The following is a 15,509-nucleotide window of genomic DNA, read 5'->3' as shown; positions in this document are numbered from 1 at the left end:
TGTGTCCAATTTTCTTTCCGTCTGTTTCCTCTTCAGAGATAGATAGCTAAAAATCCAAAAAAGTTGGAAGGAACCATGAACCTTACTAAACTAGGCACATAGTGAGGCAAATACAACAAAAAGCAACTCATATCGCTTATAAAACCAAACAGGAGGCTTGAGGTGTGACGGTCAAAGTATTGGATTGCGTGTAGGTACTAATAATTTGCTTAGTACCAGATTGAGCACATACAATGAGTTTCATTATTTAAAGTTTAATCATGCTGGATTATTAGGTGCAAAGGAATTATGCTAGATCAGCCCTAGTCACCCAGGGGAAATTTATACTCTGTTGAAGCAACCAGGCAAATGATAGCATTGAAAACTTGGTGTAAGGAAAACAAACATTGGTTAAGCATTATGACTTAGGCCAAAAAGAACAAAGTATAGTATTTAAACTTGTGCGTTACTTGAGTCCTACTGGTCTTTGACTGTAATAAATTATCTGAATCTGAGTCCTACTCAGTATAGAAAAGAGATCAATAGGTATAGAGGTTGCCAATGTAAGAAACATAAATAAAATAAAAAAAGTAAAGGAAATATTCTGGAGCCAGATCCTGCTAGGCATGTGTGCTGAGTACAAGGCAATGAGAGCGTGTTAGTGATTCATTAGCAATTTAAAAAATCTTTTTGGGAATTGAGAATAAATCTGTTCCCCTTTGGTTTTTAAGAGTGGTGGGTAACATAAGGGTGATACAGTTAATCAAGAATTAGAATCAGCGTTGTTGCCATTTGAAAGTACTGCTTCTTTCCTTTTACAGATAAGGTTCTCAAGTTGTTCATCTATGTCACTATTTACTATATATACTCTTCCTTGTCTTAGCAATGAAAGACTGACTGTGGGGTATATAGTAGCCTATTTTGGGAAGATAAGGAATAAAACTTTGTACATAAATGCAGGCAGAATCTTAAACAAGACATTCCAGCAGTTGGACTGTTCGTACATATATGCTTGATTTGCCTTGAGTATTCGGGTTTGTGAAGGTATGAGTTTACTGCCGCAAAAATAGCATGGTACTCAGAAAGCCTTAACCAGCAAGATTGCTGAAGAAAATAAATTACGCAAATCTAATAAATGTATTTTATTAGATTTATATTTAATAAATTTATTTTACTTATTAGGTACAAACCATTCCTATCATCTGTAAAAGTTGCAACAGGTTATTTCCACTTCTTAACAACGCCAGCCATGCAAGAGCGAATCGTAATATAATGCAAGGGTTTTTTTTGTTACTGAAAACCAAAGGGCATCCAGAAATTCCATGCAGGAGGAAGATCTCTGACCAATTTTAGGAAAAACCTTGTGAACCAACATCCCATTTTGTTGGTTAACAAGCTAAAGGTCAGGCATGTAGAACTTTTTGGCCTGGAGGGCCAGATCTTTATCTCCACCCCACAGGCCAGTTTTGTCAGGCGGATGGGACCACATACTGGTCAGTCATATTACAACATAATGATGCCAGGTGATTGACACCTGTCTAAACACAGTGCTCTTCATAGTGCTTTCCAGAAGAAGAAGAAGAGTTTGGATTTGATATCCCGCTTTATCACTACCCGAAGGGGTCTCAAAGCGGCTAACATTCTCCTTTTCCTTCCTCCCTCACAACAAACATTCTGTGAGGTGAGTGGGGCTGAGAGACTTCAAAGAAGTGTGACTAGCCCAAGGTCACCCAGCAGCTGCATGTGGAGGAGCGGAGACGCGAACCCGGTTCCCCAGATTACGAGTCTACCACTCTTAACCACTACACCCCACTGGCATCCAACATTTCCAAGCATCCAACATCCAACTGATTGTTGGGCACTTCTGAAATGCTGCGTGAAGCACTTTGCAAGCCATGCACTTGGTGACTGTCAGCCAGCCAGCAGGGCCAGCAAAGCCCATCAGTCAACATCCTATGACTTCACTTAACGTCCTATGACTTCAGGCTTATGTTAGGTGGGCATGGCTTACCTGAAATAGCCTTGTGGACCCTGGCAGGCTAAGTTTTGCCCATGAGCCACAAGTGTTATAGAGGGGTGGCGGTCAGTACCTTTTAGCCAATGATCTCTGTTGTTGGCTTCTGTACATAGTACATTCTCTGTACTATTCTCTGTACACCGGTGCTTGAAAGTAGCTGCAGAAGGGAAAAGGGGGATGCTTCAGCAATGGGCAGTTTTCCTCTTGTAATTTGAAATATGTAAGAAACATTATTCAAAAGTAATAGCTGTATGCTTAAAAATGAAAGAGAAAAAAAGGTGCATCTATTCCTGCGGGGAAAATCTCTTCCACCCGCAGATTAATGCTTTTTAATAAAAACACTGGGATCTTTGAAGAAAATTCATGTCTGCAGAGCAGCTTTTTCTCCCTTGTTGGAAAGAGGTTAGTGATCAGGAATACTCAAGAGAGAGTTAATACAATTTTGCTTTGAGATAAGTGAACCAGGAAGGCTAGTTAAACTACTTTGGAAGCATGCACAATGAGCTTCTTAATGGACTCTGCTGTTGCAGTTTGTTTTTTCCCCTCCTTTCCTTTGATGCTGTTGCTAAGACATTTTAATCGTTGCCTTTCAGACGCAGTTGAAATCACCTCTCGGTCAGTTTCTAGTGCCTCCTCTGTAAGCACAACTTCGCTGGATACCTTGTACACTGGCTCGACAGAGTCTGCTCTCCCGACTGCTACTCCCAGCCCCAGCAACACCCCTCCCCCTGTTCCCAGCAGAAGTGCCCACACGATGGCATCGCACAGCTTGGATATTAGCCCGCCAGGGCAAAGAAAGCATGGGAGTGCAAGCAAATCACCCCAGACCAAGAGGGCTGCCCCACAAGTGCCCGTGCAAGCAGGGGCTTCAGGTGCAAATGACGAGAAGACCGTACAAGCCAAGGAGACTGTGCCAGTTGCTCCTGCGGAGGCAGAGGAATTTGACTCCCTTTGCCCGGAAGATAAAAAGTCAGCTGATCTAGAGGATGCAGATCATGAATCACCGAGCCTAGTAGTATCTGTGCCAAAGACAATAGGCGCCGAATTGATTGAACTCGTCCGCAGGAACACGAATCTCAGCTATGAGCTCTCCCGGGTTGCCATTGGTGTAGTAATTGGCCATATCCAAACTTCTGTTCCTGCCACTAATAGCATCATGGAGCAGATTCTCATCTCATTGGTGGAAAGCAAGGTAGGAAAATACATAGCTTGAAAAGCATTTTCTGTGGCTTGCTGGCTGATGAACTTTGTTTTTAGAAGGCATGGGGTTTTTTTGGTGGGCAGGCAGTGACATGAGTTGGGAGCTCAGGTGACTGAGGCAGCGTGGATCATATTCTGTCCAGCATAAGAGTGGACATATCCCCTTGAGGTTATGTCGGCTCCTTTAGAGATGGTTGAACTTCAGACTAGCAGGGTGTCCTTGATTTTTTTGTTCCAGAATCCCAAGATCCACCAATCACAGCCAGGTGCAAAATACACTGAATAAGAATTAAATAATTTTGAGCCCAGAAATTTGATTCCAGAACCAGAGCTGATTTGAGGTCACAGTCCTTTCAGACAAGAATCTGCTCCTAACTACCCCTGTCCCCTGGTGTGTCAGAAGAATAATTTGTGGCCGGGAAGGGGGTGGTGTTATTGTTAAACAATTGGGAGTCAATAACCCTTGCCAATCTGCTTCAAATTACCCAGCTCTACCAGTATATCCTGCTTTCTGCCCTTCCTTCTCTATGGTGTTTTTGTCACCTCAGAAAGTAGCAGAATGCATGCTTGGTTACTGGGCTTTATTTATGAAGAGATGGTAGAATTACTGAACACTTCATATGCCAGAAGAGCAACAGAATAAAAAGGGAATGGGATCATGCGGTCTTGTTGACATCCTTATTGGTAAACAATACACTGGCAACATAGGGTTAGGCATACAGAGAAATAACTGCATAAATCTGGCCTGCATAGTTTGGAACCCTAAATCGGAGATGATTTAGGCAGCAACTTAATGACCCTGGTTGGTATAGACTGAGTTAGTGTTATAAAAGTAACAGTTGTCTATAAAGGGGAAAAATAATACAGAATCTGAAAAGAGGTGGGAGAACCATAAGCAACATTGGTTCATTGCGAGGTCCTGTTCAGATTATTTTATCCGAAACCACATTTCCCCCCCTAAATTAAGAGTTCTAGAGATAATGCTGTTACACTGCTTTGCATTCATATGGCCCCAAAAGTCAAATCCTTTGGTCTCGGTTAACCTGGGATACAATGTTTTCTTTTTCTTTTATTTATATATAAACTAGTTTTGTTTCTATCCTGCTACATCTTTTATTTACCAGTGTATGGTCTGAGGTCACTGCCTTGCTGAAGGTAAGCAGGCCTGGATCTGGTCAGTGCCTGGATGGGTGTCCGCCTGGGTACCATGTGTAAAAATTAGTGTAAAATAATCAAGTAACATCCCAGCAACATTATCACAGGACAGAAACAGCATCAAGAGCATTGCCATAAAAAGTGTGTTTGGAGAGGGCTCTTGATTTCCTGGCTCGGTGCGCTCAGTGACATGGAAAGCCAGATCTCCCACAGCTATGAATTACATGATGTGAGCACTGATTATGAGAAGGTCTGATCCGTGTCCTCTACACCTCACAGGTAGATGGATGCTTAACACAGATTCTGATGGGTGCAGCATGTAGGGCCAGGTTTATGCTTTGTTCACAGTTTCCAATTCCCTCTTTAACTCACCAAGTGGCATCTTCAAGCCACTTGAGCTATGCTGGAAATGCTCGTTCCCCCAACATTAAATTGCGCACTCTTGCCACTGACTCCATAGTCTGTCTGGCTAACTGGCTTTAAGTGGAAAAATATTAAATTCAGTTCCTTTCTGTTGTGTGGTAGTGGAGAAGGAAACTTCCTACTGACCTCTAATAGGAAAGCTTTATTGATGCTGGCAAGATTACAAAAGGGTTTAGCGAGGCATACAGATATGGAAAACTGTTTTGCTCAAAATTCAGATCAAATCGTAATCCAGTTAGCTGTCCATAGTGAACACAATCGCTAGTTGCAGCAGCGGAACTTCACATTTCTGGGATCATGTGACCCACTGGGTAATCAAGATAATTGCTTTTTAACTTGATAAAGATGGCGTATCAATACTCAGCCTCAATTCAACAGAAACCTATAAGCAATTTCATGCTGCAGCCTTTTCTCCCCGCACCCTGTCTACAATTTGGCTTAGACTGTTGGTTCCTGTTCCTGTTCTATGGCTCAAAGGAAACACCTACAATACTTTGAGCTGACCGTATCCTGATAAAACACTAACAAAAACAATTTTTAGTTGAAGACTGGAAATGTGTGGAGTCTGTGCACCAACTTCTCGTGTAAGGGTAATTTTAAAGGGCTGTATCCAGTGCTACTGCTACTCAGAGTTGCTCCATTGAAATTAATGGGCATGACTAGCTTAGGTCTCTTAATTTCAGTGGGTCAACTCTAAGTAGGACTAGCACTGGATCCAGTCCCAAATGTGCAACCTCTCTTGTCACTTTTTCCCTACTCAGAAAAACAAGACCGTGGTTTTTCCCCCATTTGGCAGCGTATGGCAAAAAATTATCAATATTATTAATTCCATTTCTGTACCGCTTTATATTTTAAAGAAAATTTCCAAAAGTGTTTTAGAACACATTAAATAATCAAATAAAACAATCCAGAATAAAACATTACTGAAGAAAGTCAAATATAAAGTATGCAGTCAAAGCAACAGGGCAGCCAAGAGTGTCTACAAACCCCAGGCAATTTCCTTAATACTTTAGTGGGAGTGAAGAAACTATCAAAATCTTAAAAACAGAGCTAAACCACAATCCTATAAATATTGTTCTGAGTTTGAGAGGCAGCAAGTAACAGTATTACTTCATGATTCATCTCAAGGTCAACCCCATCCCAATTACCTTTTTTTTAGCTGACTATAACAACCTAATTGCATCGTGTTTGGGTGAACTAATTCAGCACTTATTATAAAATAGAACCTACAAGCATGAAATTGTTGACAAGGGAAGCCATGTGTTTAAAAATTATTAGGGGCCAGCAACAAATTTAAAAAAAACAAATTAAAATTGCGATGATAAAATGTTGGGGCAAACAAAGCCTTAGAGCCCACAAATTTTCACAGTTGCTCTGAAGCGCTTCCCCCACCTTTTAACAGTCCACTTTATTTCCCTCCCATCTCCCATCCACAGGGTTTCCACTGTGAACCAAGCCGTTAATGGACTTGAACGAGATTAATCTATTAGCAAAGCTCTCTAATCTGACTAACTTCTTGACATATCATGCGCCTCCTTAATGCGATTTCATCACTAACTCCATTTCTTTCACTCGCACTGCTAGGGTCAGATCTGCTCTTATTAAGTAACTAGCAGCTATTACTGCTGTATAGCCACCCCATACAGTTCTTTCCAGGAACCAGACTATGCCTTAGAAAAGCAACAGCCAACTTAAATGATTTACACTACAGTATTTGTAAGATGTGCCTTAAGCTCATCTGTGTTTGTCATTCTGCATTTGGAGGGCAAATTATACACGGGAAACACCCAATCACAGTCTTTTCCGCTGAAGAGAACATGATTATTTTGGGAAAGTTCCCTCTGCCGCTATCTCGCCTCCACTGCTAACAGATGGAATGACAATTCTGCTGTGCGAACGTGGCTGCACTTCTGCAAAAGCTGCTCTGCTCCTTTTCCCCTAAGTCCTGGCTAGCCGTTCTAGAGAGCCAATGGCACTCTCAAAAAAATGTAGGCAATATTTTTAGGGGGGGTTTTTGGGAGTGGGTGTGCACAATCATCTCCCCTGAGCCCTAAATAAATAAACAAAAAGGTATCATTGTACATTACTCTGTTGATGACTGTGTGATAAATCCCTGTGCTAAGCTATGCTTAATGCAAGAGAGGGGGCTGCCATCTCAACAGCACATCCTAGGAGACTCCAGCCCAGATTAACAGTGCCGAGTGAGACAGACACTTAATTCAATTTATTGAGCCTCTCTCTAGGGTAGAGCCTTTGGAAACTTAGTGTTTCATTTAGGAGCAAGCTCAGCTCCCTGGCTGAGTGTGTAGTAATTACAGGGTGTTTCCTTCCTCCTTCTTCTGGAGTTATAATCCTCTTACAGAGAAGGCTATTTTACAGCGCAATGGAAGCAAGTGTTTACAGATGTTCAGCAGCACCGGACAGCAAGAAGAGTTTTTTTGGCTTCTCCTATTGCAATAATTGGGACGCGGGTGGCGCTGTGGGTTAAAGCCTCAGTGCCTAGGGCTTGCCGATCGAAAGGTCGGCGGTTCGAATCCCCGCGGCGGGGTGCGCTCCCGTTGTTCGGTCCCAGCGCCTGCCAACCTAGCAGTTCGAAAGCACTCTCGGGTGCAAGTAGATAAATAGGGACCGCTTACTAGCAGGAAGGTAAACGGCGTTTCCGTGTGCGGCTCTGGCTTGCCAGAGCAGCGATGTCACGCTGGCCACGTGACCCGGAAGTGTCTTCGGACAGCGCTGGCCCCCGGCCTCTTTGAGTGAGATGGGCACACAACCCTAGAGTCTGTCAAGACTGGCCCATACGGGCAGCGGTACCTTTACCTTTACTTTTATTGCAATAATTATGCTTCCCCCACTTTGCCTGTCAGGTATTCCCATCGTCATCTGTAGGCCAGTCACTCAAACACTCCTTCCACAGAGTTATTGGGCCGCAAGATATGCTTTGGTGACTGCAGTCAAGGGACTTAAGGCACAGCCAGAAGGATCCCAATGTTTGTCTTGCAAAACTAGAAGTGCTGAACAGCACCGGACACCAAGCTGGGTTTCGTTTATTTATATATAAACTTTCATTTATTTCTATCCTTGTGTGTGAATCCCCACACAGTCACTTCTGCTCCAAATGTAGTAACTTTCCCTGTACAACTAGTGATGGCTGTCCAATTCCGGTACTTGTTTCAGCTCTGGATCTGGCTCTCCCATGTTTATAGGAGGAGGCAGTATCATGAAGCTTTTTCAATTGAAGACCCCATAGTAATGCAATGGGCATAGGCCCCAGCCAAGAAAAAGCGAATCCCATAGCTGCTTATAGATCAAACCAAACCCCTACAAGAGGATGTTTGGAGCTATTTAGTCTAGGGAGAATTTTTTAAAAAATGAGTAAGAGGGGACGCTATGGAAGTTCACAAAAATACACATGGTGCAGAGAAAGCACACTGGGTGATTTTTTTCCTCTCCCCTCCTGTCATAATAGCAGAACCCAAAAAACCATCCAATGAAGCTAAACGGTGGGAGATTCAGAACAGACAAAAGGAAATGCACAGTGCATTTTTGCGCAGCGCATAGTTAAACTATAGAATTTGAAGTCCAAAGACGGCCAACATTAAAAGAGGATTAGTCAGATTCCTGTAGGATAAGGCCTATAATGACCATTATTCATTCGTGATGGCTATAGTTTACATTGAGTGTCAGAAAATCAGTACCTCTGGGTACCAGTTGTTGGAGATTATGAGCAGGAGAGTGCTGCTTCCATCACCCCCTGCTTGTAAGTTTCCTGCACAGACATTTGGTTGGCCGCTGCGGAAGCAGAATGCTAAACATGATAGGCCTCTGGTCTGATCCAGGAGGGCTGCTCTTTTGATCTTATGGATGAATGCATGTTTGCCACACTTGGATATTAAATAAAATGTGCAGAGGGCATGTGTGCAGGGGCACTGAAGTTACCACAGGAGCAGCTTACACAGTGTGCGAGTGGGCCTTCAGCAGCCTGTCATTATGAGGATGTATGTTCTCTTACATTGCCCAAATGGGCAATATGTTAAAAGGCAATTTAGAGAAATAAGTGGAAACCCAAAGCTCAAGGGAAAGCTAGCCTCTACTGACGTTTTAAAAAGAAGTCTCTCCTACATCAAAGGAGGCCTGAATTACACCTTTGGCTAGATTCTCTCCATTCCTGCCTTATTTAGGTATATGAGAGTACCTGAGAGGTACAAGGTCCTTCTTTTTGAAATTGCTTCCACTATAGAATAAGTGCAAGGACACCCTGGCAGACTATGTGCAACATCAGAGGTATGAGTATATTTCTTTTCCCTTGATCCTTGTATTGCATGAACACAGCAGCAAGGCAGACCTGAATGGAAAATACCACAAGCAATTCATCCTTCAAAAGAGCACATTGGGAATAAGTCTGTGGTAATGGATTCTAAAATTGATTTAGTAAAGCAGTGCTTTGACTTTTAATTTAAAGTAGGAGGACAGAAGAAAGGATACAACTAATTTAAGAATGTAATATGAAGCCTGAAAAAAGGTTGAGAGATTTAGTATAGAGCAGCAGGAAGCTTTAATCAATGATGATCTCTTATTCCATTTGGGAGGAAAAAATTCTTAGAAAATCTTTCAGCTCCCTCCTCCAATTCTCACTTTCCCCAGAGAGAACATAGTTAAAGTTGTTTGAGAAAGAAGCACTTAACTTCATGCTGAAGCTAGCACTGCTGTCCATACACACTTCATGAGTTTGTAAAAAAACACCCTCACATTCTCAAAAACACTGCTTATACTCAAAAAGCTTGCTTATACTCAAAACTTAGTCAAGTTTAGCTTGAGGCACCCTGACGGGCTGCACTGAGGTTCCTTGAAGGAAAGACCCTCAAGACCGGGAATTGCCCCCACTCCCAATAGCACGGGGACCATACTGCTTTGAGGCAACCCCTTGGGGCTGGGAACAAAGTCTCAGTGTTGCAAATCTGTGAGGCCACTGCCTCATCACTATGCCCAGCGTTCGAAACTCCCATTGTTCCAGGCACATTTTGTGACGGGCAATATCATTAGCGCAAGCAGTTGCTGAGCTCAGGGTGCAGTACTGCGCCTAAGATTTCAGATTAAAACTGCAGAGTGGAAGGAAAGGAGGACCTGACCACTTCCAGCTGCTCTCTGAAGACTGGAGAAGAGACCCTCTTAAGAATATTAGGGGGTGGGCAGGGAAAGGACTAGACCATGTGGGAAATGAACGTGATATTTTGGCTGCAGTTCATTCATTTTCAACTTTGTATTTTTGTTGTAAAAAGTGCGCCTAGACATTCTGTTGTGCCCATAGCTTAGGTTTAAGGTGCCATTTAGCTCCTAGCTTTCATATCTCAGTTTCTAACACTATGCTGCTCCCACACTGCTGTTGACTAGTCTAGAGGCCATCTTATATGGCACATTAGTTAAGCCCTATCTTGCTGATTACAGAACAAAGTTAGTTATTACACTAAGTAAATAGCTGACTTGGATCTTGAAGTCATTATAGTTCTGTGATAAGTTACATCAGCCCAACTTTCAATCCATATACACCCAGGGCACACATAGTGGCTTTTCAGGAGGAAGGACTGGACATAAATTTAATAAATGCACAAGTAACATAGTGGAATTGCAGTTATGGCTGCCCAGCATGGTTAGAGGGGAAACAGTTTTGAATGTGCAGCTGCCCAGATACACTGACCTTTGACTTCTTTATCATCATGGAGAGTCTGGTCATGATCCCTCAAAATGACAGTATAAAACTAGGGTCTAACTGGTCTTCCAGCGACACAGCTTATTTGCGCACCTTTCCTCGCAAACACCTTTTGTTTACATTCTAGCAATGAAACACTTTAGTTCTGCACTCTTCAGACTACCAACTCTTAAATAGTCAGCCAACTACAAATTTAGTTTATTTCTTACCCAACTGGCAATATGGAGAGCATGGAAGTGAAATACTTTAACTTACTTCTGGATTAAACTTTTGCTGTTTGGGAACTTGTGTTGGGAACTTGTCTGATTTGTCTGATCACATAATGGTTCTGCATGTACCTTAGCATCATACAATGCTTCCCCTCTGGTTTGGGTCATATTATGGTCTGAATTGATCTGTTTGTGGAAAATCCTGCCTCAGACTATAGGGCTGGATAAAGACCTCCATCACTATAAGTCTATGTGAAGATAAAAGCATAAAGTTTTACCTTGGTCCTGAACAAATGTTGCATGAACCATCTATAAGGCTCAGTCAATGTGGATGCACAGAACAAGGACTTATTTATTGTGGCATCGCTTGTTTGGGGACACCCCTCCAGGAGAAGCCTAGTTTTTGTTTCACCAAGCTTTTGAGGTTTTCAGAGCCTAGTATCTTTTGTCCTTATTCCGCTCTCCCACCCTCATCCCAAATATAAGGCCTCGGGTTCAATCTCTGACATTTCAAGGAACTGCTGGGCATTCCTCCCATCTGAAACTGCTGAACTACGGCCAGCCACTGTAGTAGGGTCAGCATGCAGCTAAGTGAACTAATGGTCTGACAGTATAAGGCGGCTTCCAATTTCCTTCCTTGCAAATTGCTCAGATACTGAGAGATGACATTTCAAGGTGCTGATGGCAAATTCTAGGGCATGTTTTGCATGGAAATCAGGCCTCTAGAGAAATCATCTTATTCAGTTCCAACCATGTGTTATCCTTTCTACATGAATTACTTTTCAAAGATCGCCCCCATCCACACTGCAAATTAGCCAGCTAAGGAACTCTTGGATGCATCTAAGCAACTGCCCCTGTATGGTTTTTGTTATTGTGTGTGGTGGGGAGGCACCCAAAAAAACATTAGCATGATCCTTTACCTATTCCCAATATAGTACCAGTAGCGCTCCGTCTAAGGAAGGGAGAGAAAGGGTTGGAGAAATCTGATAGAGTTAACGGTGTTTCTGTTCTCACAGTGTTGATTTAAAATGAGGTTGAATGAACAGTGTGATGGGAGATGGAGATTCTTACCATCTTAACTCTAAAATGATGCAAGGCTCTTTTAGTTGGGTTCCTAGGGCTATGATTTTCATCACATTTTGCAAGCACATAGGGTCACTTTCATGCCTTGTGAGAAAACAAAAGTTGCACAAATAGGGAGAAATGGATTTCTAATCTTCAAGAGAATCACAGTTGCTTTATACACACCCTCTGCCAATGTGAATTCATTTGTTTAATCAGGTTAATGGCACAGTTGGCAGGTGCCAAAACCCAACAGTTGTAAGATTCCCAAACTGCCTTCTTCCTTACAGATATGATTGTGCCCAATGAGCTGTATTGTGTTGACACTTCTGCTCCCCAGGTTATACACATCTTTGAGGAATATCGTTTTCTGTGTACCAGCTGAATTAACTAATTGTTCAAGCTGTTTGCCATCCGTTTCCCAGGACACTGAACAGAACAGACATTTCAGTTTTCAGAGTACTAATTCATGCTTATGACTGAGGGTATTCTCATAAGTGATACTAACCCCATTCAACCTCTTGTGGCTAGTTCAAATAAAATCTTTATTATTATGGCCAATGACCATTAAGAAACAAAGGGTAAGAAACAAATAGAAGACATTGTCCTGATGTGGAATAAAATAAAGTAAAATAAGTCACTTGTGGCATTTTTGGATGCCTGTACATGATTTGCAAATGGCAGTTCATTGAAGGCCTTTACTTGGAAGGTGCACTTACCTTAGCCATTTAAATCTCAGTTGAAAATTAAATTATAGTTGAAAACAAGTGCTTTTCCAGTAAGTGCGTCCTGTTAAAGTGATGTGTATTATTTTTGTTGCAGGATCTTTGTTCAGGACTGCCTTCTGGTCAGATCTGCCATGACGAACAGAGGCTAAAGGTTATATTTGCAGATCTGGCCCGCCATAAAGATGATGCCCAGCAACGCAGCTGGGCCCTCTATGAAGATGAAAACGTCATTTGCTGTTACTTGGAGGAACTTCTTCGTATTCTGGTAATTTCCTGCTCTGGCTTCTGCATGGCTTGAGTCTTTGTTACTTTCTCAGACTTCTGTTCAGCAGAAATATAAAATTTGATTTATGTATTATTTATTGAATTTATACCCCCATGTATCCTCCCAGAGGAGCCCCGAGTAGCAATCAAGACAGGGTAACTTAGAGCTTTCCAAACTTTTCATGCTAGTGACACACTTTTTAGACATGCATCATTTTGCGACACAGTAATTCAGTTTTACCCATTAAACTAACCCCTTTCCAGCCCCGGGAGGAGCGCAGGGAAGCGTTTGCTCAACACAACTACACACTGCAGCCAACACACTAACATATTGTGACACAGTTTGGAAAGCTCTGGTGTAACTTTTTAGCTGGGGTGGGGATGAAAAAAAAAAGAATGATACAGATGCATTTCTGTTATGTATGTGGCATGATAACCTTGTCTTGATCCATATCTCTCTTGAGAGGCCAGCATGTGTACGAACATGAATGTGAACTGAAATGTGAAATTGCCTAATGTTGCTTGTTTTTAGAGTGAACTTCAATGGCGTTTCTAAACTAAGGAGTCTGCAGGTGGGAATTTACATTAAAAGGCCGACTCTTTCAGAAGAAGCATCTATTAGCAAGCGGGAAAGTCCAAAACAACTTATACCTCTCATATTTGGTGCATTTTAGTGAATGTTCGTTGTTTAAGGATGTGATTGGTCCTTTTCCTCCTCCAGGCCTGAAATAGGAAATTTAGGGGTTGGGGGGAAACCCTTATAAGCTATTTTGTCTTCCAGAATGAGAGCTAAATTACTTTATGGGTAGTAGCATGCTCTTGTTGAGCCTTTCAGCAGCTTGCATAGCTCTCTGGAATTATATATGTTTTTTTTTGTTTGGACCATACATCTATAGACTGTTTTTGTTTCAGGACAGAGACTTGCTTCAGTACTGAATGTAACTTTAGTTTGCATTATATTAGTTTATGTTTTGAAAATGGAAAGATTGCAGTTTGGGACAGATCTGCAGGTTCATCTTGCATGGCTATTGTCAGAAACAATCCATTCTTGGTTCACTGGGAAACTGATTTTTCCATCCACATTTCCAGACCGATGCGGATCCTGAAGTCTGCAAGAAGATGTGCAAGAAGAATGACTTCGAATCGGTTATATCCCTTGTTACCTATTATCAGATGGTATGAGACTGCAGTCAATATTTTTTGTTTCCAGAGAATGGTAGAGGATGTTTTATCCCATGTTGATGGCCTTTCAGCTGATTCCCTGGTGGCCCGCTGGAATGCAGAGTTAACCAGGGCTATCGACTGTCTGGCTCCAAAGTGCCCTCTCCGATTGCATGGAGCCTGGACAGCCCCGGAGCTGAGGGCAATGAAACAGTCACTGAGATGGCTAGAGCACCAGTGGCAGAAAACTCACTCTGAATCTGACTGGACATGGGTGTAGAGCTCAAGAGTGGCTGAGGAAACCCAGCCAGATGGGCTGGGTATAAATAAATTATTGTTGTTATCATCATCATCGCAGCTGCATGTAGGGGGCACACTGTTTTTATGTAATCCTTGTTCACAAATCAAAACTGATGGAGAGTTTTTGGGGACAGGAGTAAGTGAAAATGTGAACACAAGTTTACAACAGTGTTGTGAAGAACCTTAACCTCCTCCTGGCATTCTCGGTTCCAGGAATATTTCTAATTGGTTTGTCTAGCCTGTGAATAGTGAACCTTTAGCCATCCAGGTGCTGTTGGAGTCCAACTCCCATCTGGCCAGTGGTTAGAGATAATGGATGTTGTAGTCTGGCAACATCTGGTAGGGGGCATAGTTTCCCCATGCATGGGCTTGCCAGTTAAATCAGGCAACTATGAAGGCTGTAGTATTCTACACTATGATCAAGTAGCCAAACAGTAAGAGCAGAGGAAGAATATGAGCATGCTGAGTGTGAGCTTAACACTGTAAATCTAGAGAGCGTAAGCTGTAAATGAACCCATAACAAAGGACTGCTTATTTCCAAAGTTTATTTGTGGCATCAGGAAAAGTGTGCCTGAAAACAAGCCTTATATCTGGGTCATGGACACATCTCTGCTAGCAGCTTGGAAGATAAATCTAGCTGCCCCTTATAAAAACGCACACAAAAGCACTCCACTCAGGAACAGAGGTAGCAGCTTTGCTGTCATCGAGAGGAAGGATTTCTGAGAATGCCTTGGGAACGTTGGCAGGCTGTTCCTGCTCTTCTCATAATTGATGCACATCTGTGCATTCATAAACAGCTTTGGGTAGGAAATTAGGTTATGAAGATACTTCTCTGGGACAAAGGAAGGAAATCAAGTATGCGGAGGAACATGTAGGTGTTTCTCTTTAGTGCCTACAAGAATGCTCCATCCCTTTCCGAGGGCTCGCTGTTACAGCCATCTGCCCTAGATAATCCACTCTCCTATGCTTGTCATAATTAATTCATTTTATTTTAAACATGTTTTTATTTTTAAAAATCCAGCGCATGGAAAGTAGGGGGAGGTCTGTAGTTTACTGCTGGAGCATCTTCTTTGCATGCAGAAGGTTCCTGGTTCAATGCCCAGCGTCTCCAGGTAGGGCTGGGAGATGGAGATAATTCCTGTCTAAAACCCCAGACAGCCACTACCAGTCATTGTAGTTGCGTCCGAACTAGATCGACCAACGGTATGACTTGGTACGAGGCGTGTTCCTGTGTGGTGAGAGTTGCCATTGTGACAGATAGTCCACTTGTATGGGTCAGAAATTAGTTTTACAAGTGTAATGTTTCC

At 42.4% G+C, this 15,509-nt stretch overlaps 1 protein-coding gene across 2 annotated transcripts in view; it reads left to right on the top strand.

Annotated features, from left to right (window-relative positions):
• Nucleotides 1-15,509, top strand: part of NCKIPSD (NCK interacting protein with SH3 domain) — a 93,908-nt gene that overhangs the window by 57,474 nt on the left and 20,925 nt on the right. For both annotated transcript variants that reach the window (XM_083419817.1, XM_083419816.1), the window contains 3 exons: nt 2,590-3,188; nt 12,572-12,742; nt 13,831-13,917. In XM_083419817.1, the coding sequence (XP_083275943.1) occupies nt 2,590-3,188; nt 12,572-12,742; nt 13,831-13,917 (857 nt within the window). The remainder of the gene's footprint in view (nt 1-2,589; nt 3,189-12,571; nt 12,743-13,830; nt 13,918-15,509) is intronic.

This window comes from Podarcis tiliguerta (assembly GCF_965153285.1).
Source record: "Podarcis tiliguerta genome assembly, chromosome: 2".
Taxonomy (NCBI): domain Eukaryota; kingdom Metazoa; phylum Chordata; class Lepidosauria; order Squamata; family Lacertidae; genus Podarcis; species Podarcis tiliguerta.
Note: the sequence above shows the minus strand (reverse complement) of the source record. Positions and strands in the feature narration are given on the sequence as shown.